This window comes from Stegodyphus dumicola, chromosome 8, assembly GCF_044657685.1.
Source record: "Stegodyphus dumicola isolate Sdum_Otavi_A_Nest chromosome 8, ASM4465768v1".
Classification (NCBI taxonomy): domain Eukaryota; kingdom Metazoa; phylum Arthropoda; class Arachnida; order Araneae; family Eresidae; genus Stegodyphus; species Stegodyphus dumicola.
In genome coordinates, this window is record NC_140775.1 from 47,118,950 (window position 1) to 47,144,213 (window position 25,264).

Sequence of the window (25,264 nt, forward strand, 5' to 3'; positions counted from 1 at the left end):
AAGTAAGGCACTGAAACTTTGCAAATTATTACGCTCTACGTGAGATTCATGGAGACCGCTTATTGCATACAAATAACGCAAAGTACTTTAACTTATCTGCTTGGCTTTAGGTCAGAACAACGAAAACAACAAATTCACCGTTTGTAGAAAACAATTCTGCCAGGCAATAATTTACGGGGAGTTTTTTCCCTATGAAACTGAGCCAAAAGTGTTATATAGTATCTAAATATGGAAGTGTTGTACATGTTAAACGTGATCGTCATTGCATTACTTTCACTATTTTACTAGTGAAATAAAGATATACCGATTTTTTTGTAGATTGGAAAATCCTCCTTATGATCATGAAAAGGAGCAAAAACTGGAAAACGAGAAAGAACTGGAAAACGAGAAGGAACTGGAAAAGAAGCGAGAACCGGAAAAGATGCAAAAGCTGGAAAAGAATCAAAAACTGAATAAAAAGGAAGAACAGGAAAAGAAGGAGAAACTGGAAAAGAAGCAAGAACTCAAAAACAAGAGAAAACTGGAATTGACACAAAAACTAGAAAAGAAGCAAGAACTGAAAAAGAAACAAAAGCTGGAAAAGATACAAAAACTAGAAAAGAAGCAAGAGCAGGAAAAGATACAAGAATTAGAACAGAAGCAAGAACTGAAAAAGAAGCAAAAATTGGAAAAGAAGCAAGAACTGAAAATGAAACAAGAGCAGAAAAAGAAGCAAAAACTGGAAAAGAAGGAAGAACTGAAAAACAAACAAAAACTGGAAAAGCAACAGAAACTAGAAAAGAAGAAAGAACTGGAAAAGAAGCAATTACTGGAATGGATTCAAAAACTAGAAAAGAAAGAAGAACTGAAAAAGAAGAAAATACGGGAAGGAATACAAAAATTAGAAAAGAAAGAAGAACTGAAAATGGAGAAACATATTGAAGAGATGCTAAAACAAGCACACAAAAATGAACTGGAAAGGCAAAAGTTGAGGGAAAAATTACAAAAACCAAAAAAGAGAGACCTGAAAATGAAGAAGGAACTGGAAAAAATGCAAAAACTGGAAAAGAAGCAAGAGCCGGAAAAGATGCCAGAAATGGAAAATATAGAGGAGTCTGAAAAGACGCAATACCTGGAAAAGAAGCAAAAAACGGAAAAGATTCCAAATCTGAAAGACAAGCTGGAACCGGAAAAGAACTGTCAAACCCGAAAAGGAAACCGGTTGAACTGCGAAAAGAGCCAGAACTGGATACCGACTGTAGAACGATTGATTTAATGACCAAACGAAGCAAGACCCGGAAAAGAAAAATAGAACAAATAAATCATATACCTGCTTCATTTTACCAAAATTTATTATCAACAACAGTTTTATTATCAAGAACTTTATGGTATTCTTAGTATATGGACGGCATTTGATAATATTTTGCTCGGTAAGTGTAACTACTGATATATTATTAGCTAGTAATTAGTCATGCTAACTTAAAGATACCAGTATTATTTTAGCAGCAACTAAGTACACTCTTTCGTAGTTCAGATCTATGTTTTCAGTGCCTTTCATGGCTGCGAGGTCTTCCAGTTTTACCTGGAAAGTCACAGTTTATTGACTTTTTTAACACATAGCTTTACACATGACAATATTTTTCAACAATAAATTTAAGTTGTGCTACTGGCTTTAAATTGTGCAAATAAATATTGCACGGCATATCTTTCATAATTGAACTCATGAAATTAATTTATATAAATTTCATTTTAAAATTTGTTTGACCCTGAGCTGTCTTATCCAACTGCAGATATTCATAGAACTTTATATCAAGGTTCAAAGAAACGTTCAAAAAGGAATGTTTATCCACTTTTAATTATGTGTTAATCAGCATGATTTGCATTACTAAGATTGTAATTCTAAACAAATTAAAAGCTGTTGTAGTATGTACATTAGCTTTTCATTTGCTTTCACCTTGTTTAAATTCAGTTTGACATACCACAGTTTCCGTCTCTACTCAGGATTTTTTCAGTGTAAAAATTCAAGATTACAAATTGAAATGAGCGAAAGAAATAACTTTTAAAATGTGTGTATACATTACATCAGAATCATAATATAATTAGATAAATAAACTGAATAATATGTTATAAAGCGAATTTATATCAATTTCGATTTCTTTCAAAATAGAGATTCCTTCGCACCTCACAAATCTCACAGAAACTCTCGGTTTGTGATTCGTGAGCTTTAGTTTTTTATATTTGGAATTTGGCAGCAATATGATTCACTGTTACGATGCAAATTCTTGCTCACAAATTGGTTATCTAACTAGAAAATGGTATAATTAAAATAAAATGAGTATTATTAGATGGAAATGTTGGTTTCCTTTGCGTTTATCTGAATGGTATCGTATATATAAACCTGTTGGAGACGTTTTTTTCCCACACATCGAATAGAGACACATAGTCACATATTACAAATAATATGAATACAAGAATATAGTGTAAGATGAAGCTCTACCACATTTCTCTATTACTTAAGACTGCGAAAGATTTGTTAAAGCATTACAGGATCATACTCTGATGGATCTCGCCGTTCTGTTTCATTTTCTGCCCTCGAAAACACATTATCTTAGTACAATAGATTACTTTTGAAGGAATGGATTATTTGAAAACATTGTAACTGTAAGAATTATTCTCTGACGTTATTACTGAAAAAGCGGTTGAGAGCATAATCTTTGGCTATGCGCTTTAAACTGTATTAAAACCATTTTGAAATGTAAGGCCTACAAACTGAAACGTAGCTTTATCTTATTTCTGTACTATTCATTAGAGTTATATACATTCCCATCAATAGATACTGAATGGCTAAATATTCTGCTTACCCAAATCAGTTATTTATTTTCCTCTCTTCTTTTTCTTAATTTTAATTAGTCCGGAAAGTAAAGCTATAGAGAATTTCACTTCTTCATTAGAAATCTGATTTAGAATTTTGTTTTCGGAGATAAAAGTTTGAATTCTTTATCCCTTTTCTAAACACAAAGATTGAAAAACGTAACATCGAAATTTTTAAAACATTTATACACTAATAGAAGGAAAAAAAAAAACAGAATATAATGCTTCAGCAAGCATGTAAATATCTCTATCACTTAAGTTTCAGCTATGTTTGTTATAGTATATTCAGGCGTATAAGGCGCACTTTTAAAAGAAAATGCAAGATGGAAATTTATGGGTACGCGCTGTACGCCAGCTATAAAAATGTTATGTTTAGAAATATGGAAAAAGTGATTAGAATTAGATAAAATTAGATTTATGCGTGTAATTAAATGCTTTTTATTTAAGAGAAATAACATAGTTTATGTACTTAAAAATTTTCGTTATCGGATTCTGTTTCTTTTTCACCTTCACCTCTGATCCATACTTGCATAGACAGATCCAAGTTCCTCATATACGTCTCAAGCTATAACTTCAAGCACATCATCGAATTCTGCTTCAGTTTTGCCGTTACTTTTACTCTGATCCACACATAAATAATCATCTTTCGTTGCATCTAGACCGTCAGATATACCACAAAAATTAAACGGGGTTTAATTTTATTACGTGATTTTATTATCTACTGACACACTATTTATGCACTGGCATGACGTATTTGGTCTCCATTTGTAATTGTTTTTTTCACCTTCACTTTTGTTCGAGTATTCCACTAACGTTTAAAATATTCTATCGATGATTTATTGACATATATGTCTAATATCTGAACTAATGGCAATAATCCGCCTGGATAAACTGTCATATCTGTATAACACTCTTTCAACAACATATTTGTGTTATCCGTTAGATGGAGGCTGAGCATGTCCCAAAGTATTATACTTTCTTGATTATCTGAAGCAAAAGGAAGCTTTTGCCAAATATTTCTTATCCACAGTTTCACAACATTTTTCTCCGCCGATCATTTCTCGTGAATACGGATGAAAACACTTTCGGGAACCTGCACTTCAGCAAAGTCTTTCTTTTCAAGATATCGATGAGCTTTTAATTTCGTACGGTCGGCTAAGCAGGAGATCAGTACAGTGAGGTGAGATTTCTCGTTGGCCTATTGATGTTATGTTAACCGTTATTTTTCTTTCATATCATTGTTTCTTTATCTCCTACTATATCAGAACTACAGGAATGACATCCATATTTGCAACACGTGATAGTAAATAAATTTTTACATATTTTTAAAAACTCATCAAAGTTTTATCTCTATATTTTCGAAGCCTTTGAAAAAATTTTATCTCTTTTTCTCGGAGAACTGAATTATTCCGTGAAGTAAATCGAATACACAACCTCAGTTTGCTTTAGAGTTTTCACTTCCATTTGCACTCCATTTTTCTATTTTTAAGGCAAAGAAACGTACGCTGTTTCTTGTTACAATTAATCCATTCTAGTGATGATGGGGATTTTCTACAATGCAGTTTCCAACACTTTCGCCGACGGTAAGCTATTTCATTACTTCTTTATGCAATACACATTTATTCTTTGGCGCAATAATCATTGTAAAATTTTATGCCTCTTCCACTCGTGTACGAAGCATTCACAAAAACCAAACTGCATGATTTCCATTTTCTTTCGCAAACTGAATGACGTAACATTTGAAACTTGCATTGTGTTTGTTTCGTTCGGCGAAAGCCATAACTACTGCTGAAGAAAGCACTGGATGAACTACACTTCACTAAAATCAAATGTGATATCTTTAAGTCTTTGATGTTGACATCAGAACCACGGCTTCAAATGACTTCAGAAAGAAGAAACATGACTCCTAATTCCGCAAACTCACTTTGGTCGAAAGTGCACTCTTATCCAAATTATGTTCCTTATTTCTCGAAGTCCTAGAATAACATTCTCTTCCACATCCAGAATGAATACAAATCACCTCCTACCTTGCAGAAATATTTTCCCCGATAATCAATTCTCCTGCGCACCACCTTATCGCTTGCCAAACTGCAATGTTTCCGCAATTGACATATTTGCTCGTGTTTCCTAAGGTATGAAATAATCAAGAAGAGCTGTTGCGGGATATGATGTTTTTGGTATTGCCAAACCACCATGTGTATTTTATTGCTTTCTTTATTTACTAAAGATCTGATGCATCGTAATTAAGCGATATAAGAACTTGATTTATATGCGATTACGTTTTCTTATACAAAATGTTCCAACAATGTGCTTATGCGTTGTGATTTCATTTATTCAAAACTCAGTCTAGTTATATTTATAAAATTTTCAATAGCAAACGAATGTTTTAAGAAAACAGTTTAAACGTTTTGGGTCAAGATACTTTTCAAAAAAAGTCTAATCCAAGAATTATTTATATGAGAAATTTTATGTAAAAACAAATGGCGCACATTTTTACGTTTGAAATTTACTGGCATATTCCATGACAGATTTACTAAGAGATTTCAGGTTTTTACCAGCTATAGGAAGTCAAGGATTTCTAGAATAATTTACAAAGTCAAGGACGAGTTCTGTCTATTGTTAATTGGTATTTTTATTTCCAAAATAGAACGTTGAAAATTAAATTTTGAGAGAAGTCTTTTTAATTTTTTTGGCACGCTGCATAATGATTTCATTTCAAAAAAGCTGAAAATAAAAGTATCAGTTTTCTACATTTTACTAATTATTCTTTCCTCCAATACCTAGACTTCATTTCGAAAACTTTCCTTTTGGTTATAAGAAATAAATCACAAAACAATTGACTGATGTCAATCGAAATCAGACGGAGATACTTATGTTCAAAATTATTTCATAACAAGGCAAACTTTTTCCTCATAAAATTATGAGTGTCGGAGAAACATATGAAGAGCTAGGCTTCGTAATTTTTACAAAACAAATGACTTTAAATTTAAAAGTACCAAAGCGCAAACATTTACGTTTTTCAAAACACATTTGTACTTGCAAGTCAATGCCTACCACAAACGACCAAGATCCGGTCTGAACTTTTGCAGACAGTGCACAGACATGCGTTTCGAGTACCTTTCATTTTGATTATTTGCGTATGCCATATAACCTTCTCAAATATTCTCATGCTTGTGACTCAGAATTGAATTATCATTTTAACTGATATTTTTATGTGATGTGTAACAATAATTTTGTTTATTTTTCAGGATGAAGATTCAGGCCCCCTTTGCGCATACCGACTGTAATTTGAATAGCCAGTTTACAATAACAAGCTTAATAGTAACCGACCGTCATAGGAAGACGCCCGAGGCTTAAGGGAACGCGAATCTCTATCAAAGTTGCAACTTGTGTAAATGCAATTTTGACTTTTAAATTCCTTTATTTTCCCTTTCTCGTGTCAAAAATGTTTTTCTCTTCAATATTTAGTTTAATAACGTGAAACTTTAATTTAAATTTTTCTTTTCGCTATTTTTACTTTAAAAAGATTTTAAGTTCTTTCATTTTACAAAAGTAATACTGATTTTAAAAACTATAAATATTTCCTTTTGGTTTTTTATTTTAAAAAATTGCTTTTAAATGCTCACTTTATTTATTTTACAGAAATATTATATACTCTTATAAGCTAAACATATTTCTATTTCGTATTTCCATAAATGCCATTTTTTAAAAATTTTTTACTCCTTTTTATTAAGGGGTGTTGGAAACCCTATAGCAACAATGTTGAATTGGCCATTTTTGGATTACCTTTTCTGAAAATCTGCTGTTCTTACAGGTTTGAAGGTTTTTACGTAATCAAAGTACATCTATCACCTTGCGCTCTTTCAAGCACGAGGCAGCTTCGTCTATGCACTCGCCATAGTAGGAAAATAATCTCTATCTTTGAAATTTTATCCTCTAATTTATTACACATAACGGTACACAATATACAATAAAACAAATATCACTATTATAGTATACATTTAATTATATACATAATATAAGGCGCGCAAAACATGTTTTAAGTAATCTCTTTCCACACGGCATGGCTGCCGGTCCAATCGCTAAAGTACCAAGTCTCGTATTCACGCCACCAGCCTGCCTCGATCGGTTTTTCCGAGGAATCTCGAATTCTTTTAATACGGTGTCTTTAATCATAATATTGTTATATCAATCCATTTCATCGAGAGTCGCGATCAAACTTTTAACTTTTGTTTTTAAACTCTGCAAAATAATTTTCCCTTCTTCAGATATTTTATAGAGATTAAGAATCACTTCAGCATGATGTAAAAAGAACAGCCATTTCTCAGCTTTCGATGGTGGGTCAAACATAACTCCTTTCATTATTTTCAAATGTTTCAATAATCGTTTCCCTTGCTCTAAGAATCTCCTATATCTTGATAAAAATAAGAACCTTAATTTCTCATTTCCATATAAAATATACTTTCTCGGTGTCTACTGACTTTAACGCCTGACATTCGAATCATGTTGTTAACAGACATAAAAACAATTATAATTTTCTAAGTTAATATGGTTAATATATAAATTAAGAAGGACTTACCTTTGATCCCGATAGTGAAAATATCGAACGAAGAGCACAACTTGACGCTGTTAACTTTAATCATGAGCACACTGCAGTGGCACGTAACTTGACATGATTACAACACGGTAATTCACATTACCCCTGATTTAACTTTTCACGATTTCACTAGGATGATGAACACTGATGATCCCATTTTACCACTCACTGGCTGTTAACTTTTTAGCACATCACGCTTTCACAAATCGGATGAATTTATTCGCACACATGGCCCTAAACGCGCCATTTTCTTTCGTCATAAAAATCGTCTCTCATCGTAAATCCATTCGTGAACTATCACCGAATTTCATTTTATAACTTTCAGTAACTTTTTACAACCATATTTCTTTATTATTTTCACTATTTAGTGATTTCCTTTTTCACAATCTTATCCTATCGACTGCGCCGATTTGCACCTCGCGCCGTTTCAACTCCGAGGCGGGTTCAGTCATTTCTCATGCACTCGCCATAATAGGAAAATAATCTCCATCAGCTTTCAAATTTTATCCACTAATTTATTAAACAATACACAATAAAACAAATACCACTACTATACATTTAGCTTAAATTATCTCTTTGCACACGGCATGACTGCCGGTCCAACCGCAAAAGTCACAAGTCTCGTGTTCTTCCCACCAGCTTGCCTCCACTCAGTTTTCCGGCGTAACTACGTCCCTTCCTTTAACCGTCTTTCGCCCCTCGCGGATAAAATGTTCTGGAAACGTCGTTCGCTAAGGGAAGGAACATCACAATACCTAGCTGAATATCCTGAAACGAGATTTTTTATCATTTTAGATTTTAAAGTATTTTACAGTATATTTTGTTACGCATAGTAAAATTTAGCACTGATTATAATCAAAAGCTCATTTCGGCAAATATTTGGAAGCGTAGTAAATAAGGTATAAAAATTTCAGATACCTGTGAGCAGTAGTTCTTGAGAACAGGTACTACATCGAGTATAAAAAATCACGTTTGGGGGAAAAACGCGATTTTATGTAAAAATTCTCAATTATCAAAGTATTCAATGACAAATTAAAGCTAGATTTTGTACAGTCCTAATTTTCATAGAGATTAAAGAACGGTGTTTTAAGAAAGCTAAAATTGTAGAGAATTTGAAAATGCAAATATCAGAAATCCTCATTTTATGAAATGTTTTGGCTTTCAACACCCCTTCAACTATTCTATTCTTTAAAGTCCTTTCTCTTTTTTTTCTATTCTGGTAAAACTTGATATATAAATTTAATTCTTTGTCTTTTAATTTTTAACTTTATATCTCTGGTCGCATTTCTCTTTAAGGATTAACATTTTGCATTTGGCTTATTATTATTATATTAAAATTATGCGAAATGAACAAACAGTAAATAATGAGATGCTCAATTAAAAACAAATACAGATTTAATGATAAAAGGGAAATTTTTAATGTCATTACAAACAAGATTTCAAGGGGTTCAAGAGGCCGTTGCCTAAAAAAGAAAAGAAAACAATTCGTCGTTTCCGGAAGAAATGAAACTTTAAAAAATATTTTCGTTGTCACAAAAACCAAACTTTTTGAAACATTACGTTATTCAAACTCTTACGTCACTTCCGAGTGTCACGTTATCTAAGATGGCATAGGTTTCGGCTACGTCACCAAGCCTCTGGCATCTCCTGAGGGCGGTTGGTTACTACACCTGTACCAACCATAGTGAACTTCCGGTGATATCCTTCTGTCTGTACCTGAATGAAACTGGCTCTATTTGACGGCACACTAGCGAACACTAAAAAGTCATGATTTAAACGACGATGATTTGAATAATTTAACTGGAATTTTGAGGACGACAATTTAGATTAACTGCTGCTGATTTTTTATTTAGGTGATCGTGAGTATATGGTTTAGTGATGAAGAGTATGAATAATTGAGTAGGATGATAATAAAACTTTAGTAGATCGGGCTTTGTATCTAGGTGAAGTTCTTTTATTCTGACGACGACTTCAATGATGATGATGAAGATGATACATAGGATGGTTTAGAATGACTGATGTGATTTGGGTGATGATGGTTTATCTTATTCTGACGATGATCATGGTGACGCGATATTAATGATGGTTAAAATGACGATGTGTATTAAGTGATAATAAATATTTAGATGAATTAGATGGTGACATAGTTTTGACTGATGACGATTTTATACATGATGTGAGAGTGATTTATATAATAATTTAGAGGACTTAGACAATGAAGACGATGATTAAATGAGGATGAAGAAGATGATGATTTGGTTGATATTGCTTTCTATTTAGATGATCTGGAAGATTATGATTTATCTATCTCGACGATGATAATGGTGATGATGACATATACGACGGTTCAAACTGAAGGTATGATTTCGATGATGATGATTATTTAAATGATGGTTTGTAATTATCTGGTGATAATTTTATAATTTCTTTCTTGGTTATTCAGATAACAATTTTGATGGTGAATTAGAAGGTTGAGGTGATGAAGACGATGATCAAATGAGAATCATATTGTTGATGGTGGTGATTTAGATGATACTGCTTTTTATTTAGTTGATTTGAGCTATGATGATTTATCTTAATTTGGCGATATTTTCAATGACGATGATGATGATAATATATATATGATGGTTTAACATGAAGATGTGTTTTGGGTAGTTATGCTTAGTTAGATGTCTTAGATTAGCAGATGAAGTTGATTGGATTTAGAAGGAAATTTATATAGATGATGATTTCAATGAGTTAGATATTGATTTAGATGAAGGTATATTCATTTGATAATGATTATTTAAACAATAAGAGGGTCGTCCGAAAAATTACTTTGCCGTAAACCATAAAAAACAAAGTCTTATTACCTGGAAAACCTATTGCAAAAGATACAGCTATATTTCTCCTACTTCTCAGCATAAGAAACATCGGAACTATACCAATTGTCATAGCGTCGGTTACCTATTTCCATTAGAGTGTCATAGAAGTCTGTCGCCTGGGAAGAAAGGCAGCCCGTCACATTTGTCTGCAACATTTCACCTGTAGGAATGTGTGCCCAGACAAGAACGTCTTCAGGTGCAATAACACGTTGAAGTATTTAACAGCAAGATCGGAGCCATAGAATGGATGGTCAGACATCTCCCAGCGAAACGTCTGCAACATATATTTTGTGGAATTCCCCGTATGCGTCCGATGTTGTCGTAGGACACCACAACACCAGCACTGAGCATCCCAAACCATTTGTTCTGAATGGTTCTTCAGATGTTCTCTAGTAAAGCGCAATAAAGATCAGCTTCCACCGGAGCACCACTCGCCAATACGTCAATGAGCAGAATGCCTTTACTATCCCAGAATACCGTGGACTTCAATTTCCGTGCATAGACTGAGGATCGTCCAGCGCGTGGATCCCTGTGACGCCAATCAATCGTGAGTTGCTGTTTTCTGTGGTGAAGTGAGCTACCCACATCTCATCACCTGTAACGATTCTGTTAAATTGCGTTCAATAAACTGATTTATGTATCTGCTGCCTCTAGTTCTTTGTGTTTAAGTTTTGAGTATTCGAAATGGAACTCAAATACAATCAATCATATATATAGATTACATATCAATTCATATATTTGAATTAAATACATATTTACTTACCGGCCCGAAACTTTCTTAACACGTTGAGCGCGGCGCCGGTCTCTGGGGACCGACAGTGAACTTTCCGTGTGGCCGGCGTCGGTCCCTGGGAACCGACACTGGAATTTTCGTTTGCCTGGCGTCGTTCCACGGAACCGACACTATAAGTTAAAAAATAAATATAGTCTCCATGAAATGTGATCAAATTTAGCATTAATGAAATGTATTGAAACATTCTAAACAAAAATACGGCTTAGCTTTAAGGCTTAGCTCGCTGCCGGCTGAACGGAAAGTTAAATTTTTTTTAATTAACAAAGTCTGTAACCAATGTTTGCACTTATTTAATGCACGGAGTTCCAAGCAATTTCACTCATCATCCTACTAGCTGCAATAAACACAAAAACACAACTCTGAAAATGAAATATTCTAACAAGGATTGTAAAGCCAAAGGCATATAATTAGTCTCCTCTGTATGCTCAGATCATTCAATATGATTTCTCTCACAGCTTATAGATTTTCAGATGAGTTACTCACGTTCGTTTTTAAGCAAAATAATGTAAAACTGCAATTAAAAAGATTAAAATTTCGACAAATTGACTAAATGAAAAATATATTCGCTGGTCGCTTAAAATTGCTTCAACGGTACCTAGTTCCAAATTGCAAGACGGCTATTCCACACACGGATAATCGAGAATTAGTATAACATTCTACAGCAAAATAATGCAAATTCCTGGTTTTTTTCATATAATGCATTCATGCTGTCAGATTTATAATGTCTAATCTTATAATATTATTGTAAAATTACTGCCGGTAGAAATCATTCCTTGAAAATGAAGGCCCCTTGCCACCTTCTTGATGCCTAATTTCAAATGGATAATTCAAACGTGGCCAAAGGAGAAATATTAAAATTTTCAAAAATTCGTGTTTACGGTTTTTTAATACCTAGATTTACCACTGCTAACTAATATTATGATATAATAATATATTAATAATTAGTCAAATGAAATTTATGTGGCTTCGTGTCAACCACTTGGTATTTTTAACCCTGTGTTTGAGCAAAAACAGAATATTGTTTATTAAGCTATAATAAACATCCTACAGTAACATTTAGTTATTGTACATTGTTTTTTATCAGCACTTACGAGCTGAGGTTTCGTCTTATTAAACTATCCATATTGGTGTTTTTCATGCTCCTGTATTGTTTTTGTATATAAATAATGGAAATTACAATTGGGATGATCAGTTCCATAAAACTCTCAGTATTCTGCAATCCTAACCACATGACCAATGGTGCCCCAAACATACAAGAAACAAACAGGTATTTACAAGTAGGAATGATTTTCGAAACGTTTGCTTGAACAAAACTCAAAATAAAATTCGGCGAATCAAAATGTCGAATCAAAATGTTAATGTTTCATAAAAATGTGCAGGATAATGTTAGATGTAAAGCCTGTTTTCGTTTCCCTGGCAGACGTACTAGGAAGTTTCATAAATGAAAGTTTTCTCTATTGGTGGGGTAGTGGCTGTGACCTATACATCGAGCATTCATTGCTGGACAGTACGTGTATAATTACAGATAGATAGAGATAAGTAATTAATAGAGTATTTGACATATATAAACTCATCATTCAGATCTTCGAAAGTGTTCAAATAGTAAAAACACGATACCGTATGCTTTCACCACTTCACTTATGATGTATACTATGCCCATATGAGGTACTTCTCCCTGTTAGAGTTAACTAAATCTTAGCTACTGAAATATAGCATTTTCAAATTCTTTCCATTTGAATTTAACATGAATAATTTTACTCTGATCTCTCTCTTTCTTTTCTGTTTGTTTCTTACTTCTAGCCATTTATATCCAGTTCTATATCTTCTACTTGTGCCTCTGATATTTAATGTAACGGCATTTTGCTTTAGAGTAAATAGATTTAAAATAATTAAAAATTACATTCCTATTTTCAAAATACTTTTATTAATATTTCAAGGTAAACATTTTGATATTCGTCAAATGGAACTCGAACCTAAAATTTAATTTTTATTAAGTCTTTAATCTATTTCCAGCACTATGCATAAAAACGCCCTTTCTTGTTAAAATAACGAAACTGATTTCAGGTTTACTAGTAATGAATCAAATTGCAAATTGCTTAGATGACATTTTTCAGCTCTCAGAATACATTCCATTTAACTATGCAGTAAATCGAATGATTGTTTGCAGTTAACAATATGTAAAAAGCTGTTTGGGCCCGGTCGAGAAACAGGTGGTTTACATCTGGAGGAAACGAATGTTTGACAATGTCTATATACTATATATAAACTAATAATTAGAAACTTCCGCGTAATGCCCTTATGAAATAATTCACTGTATATTAGAAAAGTACGAGAAACAGACGCATATTTTTTCGAATGAAAAAAATCGAAAAATTATGTGCTTACTAAAATCAAAAATCTCAGGCGAACAACAAATAAGGCCTTGTAAGGCCTTATGTGTTGTTCCTTATAAGTTATGTGAATTTCCTTATAAGGCCTACTAAAATATACACACTTTTTGCAGCTGATTATTTAAATTTATTTCTTCGAATTGCTTTTTCAAACTTGAATACCCGATTCCTAAAAGAAAGTTGCTGATTTTGAAATTACGTATACTGCACAATTTTGGTCGTGCGTTTATGAATTTTTTCTAATTTTATTTCTTTATTAGCGGAAGTACCCGATGTCAATTAAGTTAGATTGAAAGCAATGTATCTAACAACAGAGAGAACGATACAGTTGTAATCCTTCTCTAACGATGCAAAAAATACGATTCATAGTTATACATTTTTCAGTCTGGTGCGATATGCAACCCCACATAAAAAATTTCGATAGAAAAATATAATTCTCTCTCATTGTATCAGAAGCAATGTCACTCAGCTTTTAGTGATTTTCGTCTTTCTAATCAAATGGCCATAACAGCTCAAGTTCCATCCAATATTTCACCTATATTCAACTTTAGTCGATTCAATGTCGCAAAATATTTATCATAATTGATCAGAAATCAATAACGCAAACAAACAAACAAACACACAAACAGACATTCTTCTTTATATGTATAGGTTATGTAAAATTTACAAATTTTTTTATTAACAAAATGTACGATTTGCACGCGAGCAGTAGCAACACTTTTCGAAATAAAACAATTCTATCTCCAACGCCCGAGCCTGTTACCACTAGGAAAAATGAGTGCGAAAATTAGAACTTTCAGAATTTTTATTTAGTATTTTGGCTCATGAAAGTGGTTAAGATGAGAATAGTCGAAATGGCTTCCCTCGAATTTTCGGAATCGGGAATAACGTATTTAATGTTTGGGAAAGCTATTTTTATTTCATCTTTTATCTATTTTCGTATTTTAACAAACTCTAGGATTTGAAAGAGAGCAATGGTAACAACTTTCGAAATGAAGCAGATTTTCGTCTCCAGCTTGCGAGACTGTTGCCACTCGGAAAATGAGAAAAATTATCGTTTTTCCGAGTTTTTAATTTATAGCTCTGATTTTAGCTACTTTTTTTTTTTTTTTTTTTGGAGAAAAGTGACGTCGACCTAATTGTAGAAAGTTTGGTGGTGATAGCTATAGTAGTGACCGAGTTATGAGAGGACAAACACACAAACTTTCTTTTTTATATACTATATAGATAACAAGTATGAAACGTTCCCAAATGTAAGTATACGAACCGCGAGACTGTATTAAAATTTGGATTTACTTATTTGTCAAAAAAGAATTTTAATTATTCGACATCGCCAAAACATGAATATTTTCGTGATTTAAAAACATTTCGATAACTGGAAGTATATTACTACAAGCAACGATTGCAAAAATAAAGGTCGTGTAGGGACTTTTAAGCCGGATAAAGGATGTTGGTGTACATATACGTGAGCATATACATATACGGTTGGTACAGCTAACCTGCAATATAAAGAGAGAAGCTCTTTAGAAAATTTCAATATTCTTCGGCTAATCGTTTTTGAGTTATGCGAGATACATACACACATATATTATATCTACATACATACGGAGAACACGAAAAAATCCCTTTTGAATGCATTATAAAATATACTATGAAAAGGAAGAAGTCTTTATTCTGTCCGTATGAGATGTCGCACAAAAATAATCCAAATGGATTCAGATATGGACAAAATGGATATTTCCACTGAAATGTGATACTTGAAAATTTTCGTGATTATAATACTTCCTTTATATTGTAAAATGCAGTAATAAAATATTACCTAAATGGGAAATCTTAAAAAGATGAGAATTAGTACCAGAATTCCACAGCTATACTTTTAAGAAGTGGTCGTAAAAAAAAGTGGTTCGCTGAGAACTTCGTTCTAAAAGTTCAAGCAATAACTAAAACATTTTCGAATAAATTGTGTGTGAAAACTGTATGCCCCGTCGTTCAAAAGTAGTGGACTGTAAATTCACTTGATGTTCCCTCAGTGTAGAACCCAAGAAACCTCAGAGTCATAATGTTGACCGAAACTACTTTATTGGCTTTCAAACATTAAGTTGGCTGAGGAACGGCGAAGAACTCTTTGAAACCTCCGACTTCAGTAGCGGCTCACCAAGTAAACTCAGGAGAACCTCTGCTTAGTTGAAACTCACCGCAACTTAAAAGCTCTAAACCCGAGCTTTGCGATCCTAACAAATTTGTGTTTGCGCCTCTCCTCGGTACAAAGAGAGAAATACAATTTGCGTAAGATAGAACTAAAATATTTAATCCTTTGCGGCGCACTGTACGTTAAAGTCGGAATTTCAGCAAGAAACGTTGTATTCAGTCTATTTTGTCCTAAATAAGTATACAGGTAAAATGTTGTAAAAATTGCACTTACCGTTTTAATTCTGTGGGTGTTCCATGAGGTGGAACACTGCGCCGACAGAGCTTTTAAAAGTGCGACTAAGCGAGCATTGCAGTGAAGCACGAAAATGAGTAGAAGCGTTTGCATAAGAATGAAAAACCTCTGTATTATGGCTGTATACATGGTTTCCTGGATATACACAATATTCTTGAATATATACGGATAAATGAGGTACATATCTATATACACAAGTCCTATATACAAAAATGTTTATAAATTTTCCTATTTCTTATCTTCGTGAAATTGTTCAAAGCAAGTCACACCTTTTTGATGGAAGCACAAACCAACTAAGATTAAAATAATTAACTACGATTAATATTAACAAAAAAGAAAAATAAGCTTATAATATATAGATACACGAAAAATATCTACACAATTATTGAAAATAAACGGGAATGAGACTAAAATGACAGCAAAATATTCGCGTAGGTCTAAGTAAAGATGAGTCAAGCTACTAATGAAATTCCCGCCTAAAAACTACCCCCAAAAATTTCGAGATGCCAATATTAATGCTTTCATAACCCAAAAACCACCTCGCCCCTCAATGCTGCTTTGTTTGAATTCATTCCCTCCCCCAAAAAAAATCAACGGAAACAGAAAACGAAAACAACGGATGTTCTCTCCTAAGAGCACAGATGTTCTGATTAGTAAGAGCATGAGATTGCTAAAGGCGCAGTGTTCCCGCTAATGGAACACCTAGTTTTATTCAATGATTCTGCGTATGATTTTTGTATGAAAGATTAAAAAAATAATTTGGAGTACAGCCAGCAAAATTATGCCTATTTTTTCTCCAAATAAAATTTTTATATCATTAAAAAATAGAGAAAATTACTTGAAAAAAATGGATTTTAATAACACATAATAAATTAAAGTTATGTCTCCTTGTGATATGCTGCTATCTACGGTTTAAAAAGAAAAGTTCAAAGTATATTATAAAAGCATTTTTATCTATTTACGGTTGAATTTAGAGGCTTTCGTCGCGATTCAATTTGGGTGTTCCATGTAGTGGCACACTGAGACACAAAAGCTTAACCATATTTTAGAATCATTTATTTACTTATTTTCTCAGAAACATCGGTCATCTTAGGATGGTAATCGACAAGAGGATTTATTGTACCTATATTTTCTTTTTGTAAAATTCTGCCTTTACATTTTCTAGATCTAAATTTAAATTTGATCTTTCTCAAAAAATAGTGTGAAAATGAATGCATTTCCGTTAATAATCTATTCCGTTAATAACTCTATCTGGCTGCAGTGGTCCAGAGGTAAAGTCGTTGAACGCTGGTAGCTAGACCCAGCACAAAAACACGCTGCTTGAGAATTTTGTGGTTTTTCTAATGTGTAATGTGCGTACGAAACTTTTCCTGAGAAAGTCCTCCCCAAACGCTTCCCTCCCCTTAGGAAAAGAGCCCTAACGGGCTCTTCCAATAATCCAATAAATATAAATACGGTACTGAAATATTACGTAGTTCATCCTGACTTGTGTCATCACAACTAACGAATCGCAACATGCAAAGGATACTTATATAAAAGGATTACTTTGAAGAAGCTGAAGGAAAAAGAACAAAAGAAGTCTTAATTTTATTCAAAGAACATAATATTAGAAATTTCAGACATGCATAAAACTTTTAAATACATTTAATCTAAAGTAAATGCTCCTTTTCCCTTTTTTAATTTTTTAAAAATATATTGTTCATGAAGAACTGCCAATACAACTTTATGAAATGACTTAATTAAATAATAACGTTTAATAGTTAAGTAAATAAATTTAAAATTCTCTTAAAATAAAAAATAAAAAACTGCGTAGTACTCCCATACGTATCATTAATTTTCTACTTCCTTTCAACTTTTCAATGCAAGAGTTCCTTCTTGGATTTTTAGCAAAAAATTATTAATGAAAGGAAATATATGAAATATAGAGGTAAAAATATTCCTCATTCTTATTCGCACCTAGAATTCATTACTCGAATACGCACCAGCACCTTTTAAAAGTAGAAAAGATATATCTGCAGAATAATCGTCATGCGATTATTTTATTTACTCTCTTTTATAGGAATATATTTTCCACGACGATATTTTTAAACTGCGAAGTTTTGGAACCGCTTTCTGTTCTTCGTCGATGTTTTGTACCACGATTGATTTTTTCGATGATGTTTTAGACTTACGATATGTTTTCCTGCCTTCTTTTCTCCCACATGTTTTCTACAACGAAGTTTCCGTCTTACGTTGTTTTCTCCGCTACGTTTTCGTCCGCGATGTCTTCGTCGGACCTCCTAGAATTCACTCGCAAGCAAGCGAAGTAATCGTTCCATTTAGACTCTTGTCCTTCGACAAAATAATACCTGGCCCATTATGGATTTATGCAAATGTACAGAGACGTATAAGATTATGGGGTTCATTTAAAAATGACTTTTCAGTCCACTTTCATATTAGTTTGATTACCATTAAAAACGAACATGAGAAAGGTGTCTAAAAATTTGCGTCTTATAATTAGGAAATTTTGAATAAGATTACAAACAAATTTTTTTTTCTTATGGTTGCCACTTGCCTATGTCGGCATCGTCCTGCCCTAAGGCCAGATCGGTAGTCTCTTTATCATGGAGGCGCCTAGTAGGCGGGCCATCATTGCCTCCTATGAAGGGACAGACAATTTTACATCCATGCCTTCTCCGGGATTCGAACTCGAGCCCTTCGGTATCGCACTCAGTTTTCCCTAACCACCATAACGCTAAAAAAGGCTTGCAGCTACAGATTTGATTTTATTCTTGACTTATCATTATAGTCGTTAGAATATTTTATTCTCACAATTAAATATTGTTTTTTTTTTTAGCTTGTACAACGATGATTCAAATTTTAGTGTTTTTCCAGCATCAAAGCGGTTGCGCACATTGATTACAGACATGTTGTTTAAAAAAATAAAATTTACGAAAAAAAAATGCAGATCAATTTTTTAACAGTGGGAATCAATTTTTCGTAACTATTTCAGTAGTGTCAGTTAGGTCAGACTTGTAGAGATTAATATTAAAATATTAAAACTGAGACTCGGTCTTTCAGAAAGGCCTCACAAGTACTTTCTCTCTTTCCATAACAAGGTATGTTATTGTCGTTATGATTGATCAATACCAGTATTGATCACCGATAATTTTTAAGAAAATCTGTGATAACTCTTTACCGACGTTTAAACAAAGGAATGAAGCTTATACAGGGTGAGCTGTCAAGTACTTCAGAAACTGTGTTCTTAAACGTTTAAAAATATTTCATATCTTTTAATGAAATACATCTGACACTGAAGCATGTCTCCATTCGATGATGCCACCGATGCTTGAAATTTTATTCACAGTTTCAGCATGTTTATAATAAAAATTGTAACCAATGTGCTACTCACTTGTTTTCTGATATACTCCTGCGCTTTATGTACTTTAAAATTACAAACGGCTACAACTGTGTCTCTGTTCACCTTGTTTATTTAATCAAACTACTTTGTCTTTAACTGACAGAGTGTTGGCTTTATAGTAATATATACTTCTCACACTTCTGCTGCTTTGTTTTGTGTTTAAAATGTTTCTTCAGTTTTATTTGGACCGTAAACGCTTCAAGAAAGTAATTCAGAAATCTGATTTAGAATGTGCGTGTTGATGATTGACTGATTCAGATGCTTGATTATTTTCTGATTAGATCTCATTTGCGTCTGCAAGAAGTGCCAATAATTAGGTAATAAATCTATGCAGACTTTTCGTCAGAACTCGTTGGTATGCAAGTAAATAAAATGCTTACACAAATGAATAAAATACTCCTCATATTACCATTTCGACGTTTCATATACAGATAATTTGACTAAAACCTGAATTTATATTTTCTCTCTCATTGTAATGTTTTTTATACTTTTATAAACGTTCTTCCAAATAAATGTTTCCACAAAATTATTACAATAGGTTCTCAAGCATTACCCTCTTAACCTTCTAAAACCGGGCCGAAATTCTCATATTATAGCTTTCAGACCAGCGCGATCCGAAACAGTTTTGCCCCCTCTTTGACATTTTCCTAATGAGAAATGTCGTTAGTTCCCCTCCATGGATGAAGTAAAATTTACATGTTTGTCGGACGCCTACGTCCCATAGTAGAGGAGTTGCTAGATTTGCAATTTTTTCGATGATTATTTTGCTTTCAAATTTAAATGAAAGCAAAATTCTAAATAAATAGTGCATAAATAAATGTGCAGTACTGGATGCATATCCAGTGCACACTTTATTTAGAACAAAATGTATGCAATGTTTATATTTCACTCATTATTTCTAATCAATCTCGTAAATAATTTGTGAATTTTTTAACTTTGTTTTCACTCTTCATTTATATTCGCGTATTTTCGTATTAGAAATTAGAAAGCGAGAACAAAATTTAACAAAATATAGTAAATACAGACTAGATCTGTAAGTCTGCAGGCCGGAATGCGATTTTTAATAACATATTTTCATTAATAAAATAATGGTAATGACTAATTTAATGAAATAATAATAATAATATTTATTACCATTAGATGATTAGAATGAGATTCAATACAATTAGATTTTGAGATGAACTTACAGCAATAATAAAGCTTTACATAACAATAACAGAGATTTAAATCTGCTTTTTTCGATAATTTTGTTATTATAATATAAAAATCAAAATCCAAGATACATTGGTTGCGTTTAATAATTAATTTTAACAAATATTACATTGGACTATCAGGCAAAGAAGGTATATCTTTAACGAGAATTTTTCTTTGTAAAATTGGCTTTTGTTTATGTTAGCCGAGAAACAAATTCGTGACTTATACATGCAATCATCAAAATAATTTTGAGAACAGTTTTAAATGTTCATGAAAAATTAATTATACGTCAATTTCTTTCCATAGGTAGAAATTTCGTCTAAAACTATCGTTATATCCAAAAGTTGAAGTCTATTTCATTTTCAACGAATATTCTATTTGCACATAATATATTTTCTAATTTATTTTAGAAAGAGTAATCTTTCACGTTTTCAAAAGAATAAGGAAATATTGGGTGTTGATACCATGTAGTAAATTTGTTTTTTATATTTCTTCCAGTAATGAAAACGATTACCCTGCAATATTTTCAAAGCAAAATCCTAAGAAACCTAAGAAATTTCCAATCCTAAGAAAACCGTTTACGCCAAATTTTGCATAAAGTATCTTCTCGTGTATATTTTTATTTAAAGTGTGGAATTTTCTCTTTGAAAATATCAAAAATAATGAAGAGCAAAATTAATTCATGAGAAATAACTTTGAAATGCAATAATTCCATTGTAATATGACATAGTGGATAAAAGTGCAATACAGTTTATTTATTCACAAATAATCCCCCTCATATGCGTAATTTATGTACTGTCGATTGAGAAATATAGGTTAGTAAATGAAACCGGTTAATTCAATACTTTTCCTTTATCAATATTTTTACCTGCTCTTCAGTAAAGCGGTAAAGGTGGCTGAACACTTATAGCTCGCTTGGATTTGAATCCCGGATAAATAGTTGGATTCATGGTTTTTGTGTAACGTAAATGCAAGCCAGCTTCAGCTTCTCTTAGAAAGTCCTCCGCGAAGACATAACTCCCCTTATACAGGTAATCGTTGGGTGCTATGATGTAATTCAGTAAGCGAACAAATTAATCCAATCAATACCGAAGAACGGGTTGATTACATGTGGAGTTTTCCACCAGGAATGTAAATGCGAGCAATTTTCTCTTAAAAAGGTTTACACGAAAGCATCCATTCCCTTAAGCAGATAGCGTTCGCGTGCTTTTCCGTAATCCAATCCTAATTTTCATACATTTAGTAGTAAGTTGACATACACCTTATTACAGACAAAATAACAACTTTTTTAAGATATTTTTTTTATCAACTTGTCTGAATTCTCTCTATCTCTTGAAGAGTATAAGAATTTCAGCAAATAAAACTGGCCAAAATTTTATAACATTTAACTGATGTTTTGATTCAGTTTAGAAGTAACGTGAGCTTTACTGATATTTAAATATTTTTTGGCAGATCTCATCCTAAAAGAGGGTGTAAAGATAAATTGATTTTATTTAATTTACAATCAATGAAAATCATTGAAAGCAATCACTGAATGAATGAAAATCAGAAAAACTATTATGCATACAATTGTCTCTTATTTATCTCCTGATAAATCAGACAAAATTGCCTGCATAATAGAAGCACTTTGAAAGAGTTGACAGTTCTTAAGGGTTTTATGCACTCCACAAAACAATGTCAAAATAAAATCTTATTATTCATAAGTATGAAAAGGAAGTAAACGAGTAAACGATAAAAACGGTTTTAAATATTTTCTAGAAGGGCATTAAATCTAAAATATTAATCTATTCTTATTTGTTATGATTAAAGAACATTAAATATGGTAAGCTTCAAGAGCGTGCAAAATCGCTGACGTTTTAATCATAGCAAAAGTCAGTACTAAAAAAAAAATAGCATTAAAATTATCAGACAGATTGAGAAAGAGATGGCCTCTATTTAATTTTCAAGTATATTGGCGAGAGACGAAACCTGCCGTTTTTGCCAAAATGTAGCTAAACTGATAAGAAGAGGGAAATAATGCGTAGCCAGCGGCTACTCTGAGCAGCGACAATGGACCACCCAAAGATCTACAGATAGGCGATTCTCTAAAATGGGGAGGGCATGGATGGTACGACAGTTGTACCAATGCCGGCGTCTGAGAAAGTCATTCTCCTTGTACAACTGCTGTACCAGCCGGCTTCGAGAGGTTGATCGCATTTACGTTTACTCGGCTGGAGAACTCAGTAAAGGACTTCTTACCACTATGCCCACAGTTGGATAATCTTCGATTTCTGGCAAGTACTATCTTAGCTGGTAAAAGGCAGCAGACCAACAATAAAGTGCTATTCACATTCAATGTTCCCATGTTTAGCTGCTCACTTTTCGAATATTTGATTTTGAGTGAAAGGATCGTTAAGATAGTAGATTTATAATCATTCATCCTTTGGTATTTAATTAGGAAAATTCTCATCGGAAGACTCAGTGTGAAAGTAATTCAGCTAACAGGGAAGTACTGCTATATGCGGTAGAATTACATTTGCATAAAGGTATAAAACCGGCCCTTTAAAAGAGCTTCAACGTTTTCATATGAACGTGTATTTCTGTTGAAATTCAACTAGTTGCATAAGCACAAATCTTCATAATTTATTTTGAGATGGTGGAAAAACAGTGCTGATGTGCTATCAAGCTAAAAAAAAAAAAAAAAAAAAAAAGGGAGGACTGTGCTATATCTCCCGTTCTACTGGGCCGATTGACAAAATTCAAACTGCGTTTTTCATGTCTCGAAAGCGCGACTTAGGAATATATTAGATTTACACATAGCACTATTCTAACATAGGCATCTAACATAGGCATCTAACATAGGCATGTGTTGAAATCTTACTCCAGCTTTGGATTAGCGTGAAACGTGATTGTTTACAAGCTCTTTTGCGATTTCTAAATTTCTTTTGACTTTTATGAAGGTGTTTTTATTATAACATTGCAGTTCTTGTTTAGTATTTTTATCACCTGATAATTATGGAAAATTGTGAGGAAGATGTAAAAAATAAAAGATCTTATATTCATCGACCAAAGAAATGAAAGTTCCAGGCAAATCAGCATAATGATACAATGAATAAGAAGTGTGGTGTCAGTTTTTCGTTTAAAAAATTAAATAGTGACACTGTTTTGCCACCAAGAGATAAAGATAACTTTAGAGCCTAATTTTAGTGGTTATAGACTATTTGATTTGGATATCCTATTTCAATTTATTGAAAATAATTTATGTTGTAAAATTTGTAATGTTCATTTAAGTGAACTATTTCATCATGGTTTAAGCTCAAAATTTGAGTTACTATCCTCAAAGTGTTCATGTAAAAGAACTTTCAGAAACTCTAATATGATGGGTGTCCGAAAAAATATATCAGAGCGAAAAAATATATCAGAGAGAAAAAATATATCAGATTTACGTATGCAATGCGAACTCTTGGTCAAGGGAAAGCTGCTATGCAGAAATTCTACTGCGTTATGGATCTCCCTCCTGTGATTGCACATCGTTCTTTCAAATTCGTCGTTAAATGTGACTGTAAGTGGAGACGGTACATGGAAGACTCGAGGACATACGTCTTTGGTTGGAGTCTGTTCCGTAATAGGGTCAGAAAGCAACACAGTAATCGATACAGAAATACTGTCTTATATTGCAAAGGTTGCGAGTCATTTCTAGGAAATGGCGTAAGTGAACAAAAGGCCTGTTTGGGGAATAATGCTGGTTCTTCAGGAAAAATGGAAATGAATGGAAAGATAAACAATTTTTCATGTTCCATGGAAAAAAGAGGTGTAAAATATACTTCTTATATTGGTGACGGTATCAGGTTCAATGTTCTGTCTTACTTTTTTCGGGAACATGCAAGGACCTGACTCGGAACAGAGAGCTTACTAAATCTATGTTCAATAACTGTGGGAAGTAGACAGGATACACAAGAAGGGTATACAAAACCCTTTGTTTTTCTCTCTTTGCAATAATTTCCGTACTTCGGAATACAAAGACCCACTACTTGTGGTCTAAACGTAAGAATATAAAAATATTAAACTAAACTCTAACTTAACTTTGGAATAATAAACATGGAAGATTGGCCTTATATTAACAAGAAGCCGTATGTAGTACAGAGAACTGTTAACACTACAATACGTTTAAAAATTATCACGAGGATTAAACCTCTGGCCTGGAAGGCAACCAGCAACTGAGTAAAACTTCTGAGGTAAGCGGCCTGCTTCGACTAACTCCTTCCTCTCTCTCGCTTGGCAAAAAGCCACATCTTAAGTACTTGGCGTTCGCTACACAAATTTTGCATAAATAAGTTAACGCTTTTAATTCTGGCCGGAAGTAGAAAATAAGAAGTGATAGTAAAGATTTAAAATAAAATAAACGTTAGTAAAACTTAAGATCCTTACATAGGTGATGCAAAACCATTTGCAGGTATAACTGACGCCAAACCATATGGTTCATTAAATATAGAAAAATTTGAGTGTGTTGGACATATTCAAAAACGAATGGGAATATGGCTACGCAAATTAAAACTTGAAAGAAAAAAAGTAAAATTAAATGACGGTAAAATCTGTCTGGGAAAGGGAGACTAACAGATAAGTTAATAAATGAAATAACTTCGTATTATGGTAATGCGATTAGAGAATATAATGAGTTCGTTAGTGATATGAGAAAAGGCATTTGGGCAATTCACTAACACAAAATATCGAGTGATGAAAAGCCGATTCATGAC

At 32.9% G+C, this 25,264-nt stretch overlaps 1 protein-coding gene across 3 annotated transcripts in view; it reads left to right on the forward strand.

Moving 5' to 3' along the window:
* The window catches only part of LOC146995803 (uncharacterized), a 227,097-nt gene that overhangs the window by 183,865 nt on the left and 17,968 nt on the right, over positions 1 to 25,264 (forward strand). The window contains exon 4 of one of the 3 annotated variants that reach the window (XM_085821816.1): positions 319 to 420. The exons of 1 other annotated variant lie outside the window; for it this stretch is intronic. In XM_085821816.1, the coding sequence (XP_085677942.1) occupies positions 319 to 339 (21 nt within the window). In that variant the 3' untranslated portion in view covers positions 340 to 420. Of the gene's footprint in view, positions 1 to 318; positions 421 to 6,098; positions 6,350 to 25,264 lie in introns of those variants that run through there. One more of the 3 variants, XM_085821814.1, reaches the window with a different exon arrangement.